Here is a 6,297-nt window from a genome sequence, read left to right as displayed (position 1 = left end):
ATACACACACACACATATTTTCGTCGGATGGACGGCGAAGATTGGAGTTCTGAAGAAAAAGTGAAATTTTCGTGGATCTCAACGCAAAGGAAGTACCTTATTGTATTTACAGGAAAGGGAAAAGCTCGTGGTGTAGTGGGAAAGTGAGGAAAAAGGAAAAGGGGAGGGATTACTGTGGGAAATGGAAGGAAATGAGGAAGGGGAGGACTTGGTCCAGTAGGCCAGGCGTCTTGTAAACAAGAGAAGGACCGATGATTTTGGTGATGGGATTAACAAAAATGTAAAGATTAGATATATAGATAAGAGTAGCACAATGGAAGATGAGGATAATAATTTCCCGGGATTTCATGAGGGGGGGGGCGGATACCAACCTCCCCCGATTAGAAAGACTAGAGGAAAAACTTGAACAAATGACCGAACATTGGGAGAATAGGTTCGGTAACATAGCAAAGATTGCGCAGAGAGTTGAAACATTGGAAGAACTAGAGAAATGGCAGAAATTATGAACAAGCATTTTAAATCGGTGTTTACGAGGGAGAACATACAACCTAGAGATATCGAGTGGGAGGAGAACCCCCCCCCCCCTATGAAAGAGATAGAAGTATCAAGGAAAGAAATAATGAATCACTTGAGTAAGCTCTATGTCAGAAAACTGCATGAACCAGATGAATTGGCATTTGGATTTTGAGAGAATGCAGGAATGAACTAACAAAATACATGGTCTATTAAACAGTTCATTGAAAAAAGGAAAAGTTGCAGAATATAGTACCAATATATAAAGGGGGAAACAAGGAAGACCCTACTAACTATAGACCGGTCTCTCTTACAAGTACGATAGCTAAAATTTGTGAAAGAATTATCAAAATTAGATGGGTAAGGCATTTAGAAAAAAACAACAACAACAACGTACTAAACCCAAGGCAATTTGGATTTAGACAAAGACGATCATGCGTCACAAACTTGATGTGTTTCTATTCAAGATGTAATACAAGGAAGAGATGGATGGGCTGATTGTGCATTTCTAGACCTGAAAAGAGCTTTTGATAAGGTGCTACATAAGAAGTTGCTAAAGAAATTGGAAATTGCAGGAGGAATACAGGGCAAACTGCTGAAGTGGATGGAAGACTTCTTGCATGAAAGAAAAATGAGAGTGGTGATAAGAGACAAACACTCTAATTGGGATGAAGTGATAAGTGGAGTTCCACAAGGAACAGTTCTGGCCCCAATAATGTTTGCTATATATATATATATATATATATATATATATATATATTAATGATATGGATGAAGGAATTGAAAGTTATATGAGCTTCTTTACGGATACCATGCAGTAAGCGCTGAAACTATCAGTTGTTTTAAAAAACGATTAGACAACTTTATGGGTGGGGACGCCAGGTGGTGATGGATACGGAGCTGCCTAGTGTAGGCCTTATGGTCTCTTGCAGTCTCCTTTATTCATATTTTCTTATGTAATGCAAAATTGTTGAAAAAAGTGAACAATGAAGAAGATTGAGAGTCGCTGCAGAGTGATCTTAATAAAGAATGGAAATGGAGTAAGAAGTGGGAGATGGAATTCAATATTAAGAAGTGTAGTATAATGGAATTTGGAAGAAGCAAAAAAAGAATAGTTGGATCATATAAATTGGGAGAAGAAGAAATTAAAAAAGTAGAAAATGAGAAGGACCTGGGAGTCATTATTATGAATAATATGTACCCTGAGAAACACAAAAACTAAATTTTTGGAGAAACTTATATTTCAATAAGAACAATCAAAGTGGTATTTACATACCTGAACGAAAAAATTGTGAAGAAAATACTAGTCACTTTGATAAGACCAAGATTGGAGTATGCAGCGACGACGTGGTCACCAAGTACAAAAAATGTATAACAAAACTTGAAAGAATACAAAGAGCAATTACGAAATTGGCACCAACACTCTCAGAACTATCATATGAAGAGAGACTAGCAAAACTTGAGCTACAGACATTAGAGCAAAGAAGAGAGAGAGAGGAGACTTGATAACTATTTATAGAATCATGAAAGGCATAGAAACTGTTGATAGAGAGGATCTAATAAAATTAAATAGTAGAAATACAAGAGGACGCGGAAAGAAAATTAAGAAAGACAGTTATAGAAGAGACCTGAAAAAGAACAGCTTTCCCCACAGAATAATGGACGTTTGAAACAAGTTAGATGAAAAAGTGGTGTTTGCAAAAACGATACACGAATTTAAAAACAGGCTAGATAAAACAAGATATGAAGACGGGACACCACGAGCATAGCTCCCCTTCTCGTGAAATACAACTAGGTAAATACTAGGTGAATACACACACACACACACACACAGGGCTGAAATAATTTCAGTATCGCTGCGCTGCGAGTCATTACTCTAACTCTCGTGGGCGGGGAGTTGTGTGTGTGTGTGTGAGTGCGTGTAAGGTCACAGCATTATCCATAGATCGGTCATGAGCTGTCGATCACGAGTCCAACACGTGATCCAAGACCATGGTGAAACACACACACACATACAAGACTCCTTGCCCAACGGAGTCGGGTGCCGTCCTCTAGTGACATGATGCTTTTGAGCCCTGGACGGGGACCAAACTCAGACCGCCGAGTTGGCTGGAGAGCGCAGTGACACTACACTAGGAAGGTGTGTATGTATGTGTGTGTGTGTGTGTGTGTGTGTGTGTGTGTGTATTATAATCTTCAATATAATGTAACAGTCATAGTTTATTATATCTGTTCATTACTTATTTGCTTATCTATTCTTATTTATTCATTCGCCTATTAATTTATTCCTTTGTCTATTTATTTATTCTTATTTACTTATTCATCTATTAATTCATTTTTCAATTATTATTTTTTATTTCTTTTTCCTTATCTACACATTTTATCTTTCATTTTTTTTCTGATCTTATCATTGTTCCTTTTGGCCGCCCGCCCAGACAACGCGACCCAAAAACGCGGTTTTGGGAGTGACCACGAGGAATACTCGCCGCACTGGGAAACTCCGACGCACTTCAATTTCGCCAAGGACATCGTCGAGAAATGGGCGTTGGCAAAGGTAACGAGATGCCACTGGTAACCCTGTCAAAAAAAATTAATTTATCTGTTTGCTAAATAATTATATTTGATTTTATTTATATATTCATTCGTCTATTTATTTATTAACTTATTCTGTTTTTTTGTATTTGAATTTTTTATTTACTTTTGTAGCATGCGCGGGCAAGCGTTCACGCACGGACACGCGCGCGCACACACACACACACACACACACACACACACACACACACACACACACACACACACACACACACACACACACACACACACACACATGGAAAACCCCTCAACAATTGAGAATGGTCCTTCTCTCCCATTGATCTCTCTTTTGTTTTCTGTCACCGATTTAACGTTGTAGGAGGGAGTGTAACATTACGAGAACGTTACTTGGACTATGGTGCCGAGAAAGTGAATGATGCACAAATGGGTTTGTTGGCTTTATTCTGGTTAGTGCGAGTGTCGGCCTGGATTGGGTCGGGCGGTCAAGCTCCGAGGAAACCTGACCGCAAAAGTAGACCGTGTGGGCCTCGGGACGCGCACCGCAGGGTTACAAGTTCAGAGTAGGACTGGGCCTGGTTACGAGGCCATGCTGTTTATATACGCAACCGACTTACGCAAAGGTAGAGAAGGAGACACCTTCACAGAAACACGACTCGGCAGGGCCGAGATTGTGCTTTCGTATGGATATAAATGCTTGTAGTACAGGCGCAACAAAGATTTAACCTACACATTAGTAATATGAGGCTAGCTATTTCTACACAACATATAAATTCCTTGTCCACCCCATTGCTGCAACGACGATACCATAAGCCAAAATATTGCGTAGGCGCACATTTGGAGGTTAGGGGTACCACAGGAGTATAGGGAAGAGAAGGAATAGAAGAGGGGGGGGGTGAAAAAATATGACGTCATATGCTGAAGTAATGACTGTATTAAAAGTAAGGTATTTCAGTTTTCTCCTCTTCCTTCCCTCCTCCCCCTTCCTATCTATCTTCTGTCCCCCTCACCACCCCATGCTCTCCCACTCTCTCCTTGAAGCTTAAGACTTTTTTCTTTATTTTACTTCTCAAGGGCTTTTGAATCTAGATAATGTCTCTTCATTTCTTATGTTCTGAAGAGATCTTTAGTCGGGGTCGGCAGACGTGTCGTGTGTGTGTGTGTGTGTGTGTGTGTGTGTGTGTTTCATTCCTCATCACTTCAACTCCGTTTTGGGGCAGTGTTAAGTCGAACTGCAACACAGCACAAGAACAAATATGGCAGATGGATCAGGTGACATGTCACATTGTCGTTAAATAAATTGAAGTAATATATGTAATGCGTTGATTTGGAGAAGGCATTATCAAAACACTTCCTAGATCTCTCCTCATGCGAAAGCCGTGGCGTGCTGTGGGGCTGAGGGCCGAAGGGGCCTCGGGTGTTCAAATGGGGTGGGGCATCCAATGAAATTGTCTTGGGGGAAAGAACTAACTTGGTGTTTATTACACGTTTCATTTGCGTTTATATTTTCAAAGTATCTTCTTTTTCATGATATTTCTAAGTACTATGAGGCCTTATGTTTGAATCTTTAGGGCATGCAATCAAGAAGTTTGGCCCCAGACCTCTGCACGCCATTTTGTGAAAGACGTTATTCTATCAGTTTTTGAAGAAGAGGACCCCCCCCCCAGGCGTTACCCAGAATAAACTCCTCCTCATAGGATCCGTTGAAATTGTTTTAATGACGTTCTTTCTCTTTATTGCAGCCGGACCACACCGCTCTTTGGTTCACGAACGGGCAAAAGGAACATCGAGTGTCTTACAGTGAACTTCTGCAGGAAGCTAAATATATCGCCACGGCGCTCAGAGCTCGTGGAAGTCCTAACCTAGCTCTTGTCGTGCTCCCTAAGGTCTTACCTTGGTGGGTCATCAATGTGGCTGGATCCTGGTGTGGTCAGTAGTTGAGTCAGCTTGTCTTGCAAGTTTTTTTTTTTTTTTTTGCTTAATAGGTAAGTTTCTATGCACGCGCAATAACCACAAGCTTGGATTACGTGTTTGACTCGAGATCGACAGCTATTCCACTTCCGAATGAGAGGTCATATATGACCCGTTCTGTGGGTAATGATGATTCACCATGATCTTGGATAATGTGTTGGACTCGTGATCGACAGCTATTACCCTCCATGATGAGAACTCAGAGCTCATGTGCGACCGATCTATGGGTAATGTTGTGACCTTACACGCACACACACCCAACTCACCGCCCACGAGAGCTGGAGTAACGACTCGCAGCGTAGCGATACTGAAATTATTTCAGCCCTGGGGGGGATTTGAACTCGGGCCACTGTAGCAGCGGTTGCGAACGCTACCACTGCGCCGTCGAGTAGTCGTGTGACCGTGTGTTCGTTTATATTCCTTTTGTACATACCTGGTTGGAATTATTTCTTCCAGTCAACGGTATGCACACAAAGTGAAATTGTCATTATTGTTTTTTACTTGTGTTTTATTGATTTTTCTATCGTTATAGACAATATCGCGCCGCTGTCGTGAGTCAAGATGCATCTTGAAAACGTCCTTGATCGATCAGTTTTGTAATAATATACATTATGGTTGCTATATACAAGCGATTCATAAAGCCGTGTCCAGACGATCGGGCGTGCCCGTCGGGCAGCGTTATTCGCGGGCAAATTCTGCCGGGCCTGCCCGTGAACGTTGTCTACACGACCGAGTTGATAGCCGGGCGTGCCCGACGATGCCAGTAGTGTGTGGAGTGTGGTGCAAGTATAGCGCCTAGCATTGTCAAGAAGAAGATATTGTACATCATAATAATTGCTTTGTGTCTAAAGAAAAAGAAACATGGGATGTGGGTTCAGGATATTAACTTGCGTCTGGCGGGGCCGAAGCTCCAGCTACCGTGCACCGCCTTAGTTATTTTACTCGACGAGCACTCGAGCAATTTGATTGCCCGTCAAATGGGCCCGTTAACGGGCATGCCCGCCGATCAGGCCCGCTCTACTAGACAGGCGTTTATACAAAAATGTGAATAAGAAATGTTATAAATATGGACCAAAAGGTCTCCTGTCGGCATGCTCCGCCTTTGTAATAATTTATATATATATATATATATATATATATATATATATATATATATATATATATATATAAAGTCCGCATGAAATGAAATTTCAACAATGAATTTCGTTCAGATCGTACATGTAACTGGCATTTTTGTCGTGAGATGTAAACTTGGCTCGCAAA

General features: G+C 41.3%; 1 protein-coding gene across 5 annotated transcripts in view; it reads left to right on the top strand.

Moving 5' to 3' along the window:
* The window catches only part of LOC143040281 (acyl-coenzyme A synthetase ACSM3, mitochondrial-like), a 64,028-nt gene that overhangs the window by 33,558 nt on the left and 24,173 nt on the right, over positions 1-6,297 (top strand). For 4 of the 5 annotated variants that reach the window (XM_076211108.1, XM_076211107.1, XM_076211109.1 and 1 more), the window contains exons 3-4: positions 2,949-3,067; positions 4,806-4,992. In XM_076211108.1, coding sequence (XP_076067223.1) covers positions 2,949-3,067; positions 4,806-4,992 — 306 coding nt within the window. Of the gene's footprint in view, positions 1-2,948; positions 3,068-4,212; positions 4,336-4,805; positions 4,993-6,297 lie in introns of those variants that run through there. The other variant, XM_076211112.1, reaches the window with a different exon arrangement.

Source organism: Oratosquilla oratoria, chromosome 28 (assembly GCF_046742065.1).
Source record: "Oratosquilla oratoria isolate Oo_2021 chromosome 28, ASM4674206v1, whole genome shotgun sequence".
Taxonomy (NCBI): Eukaryota; Metazoa; Arthropoda; class Malacostraca; order Stomatopoda; family Squillidae; genus Oratosquilla; species Oratosquilla oratoria.
This window is presented reverse-complemented; position numbering and strand designations above follow the sequence as displayed.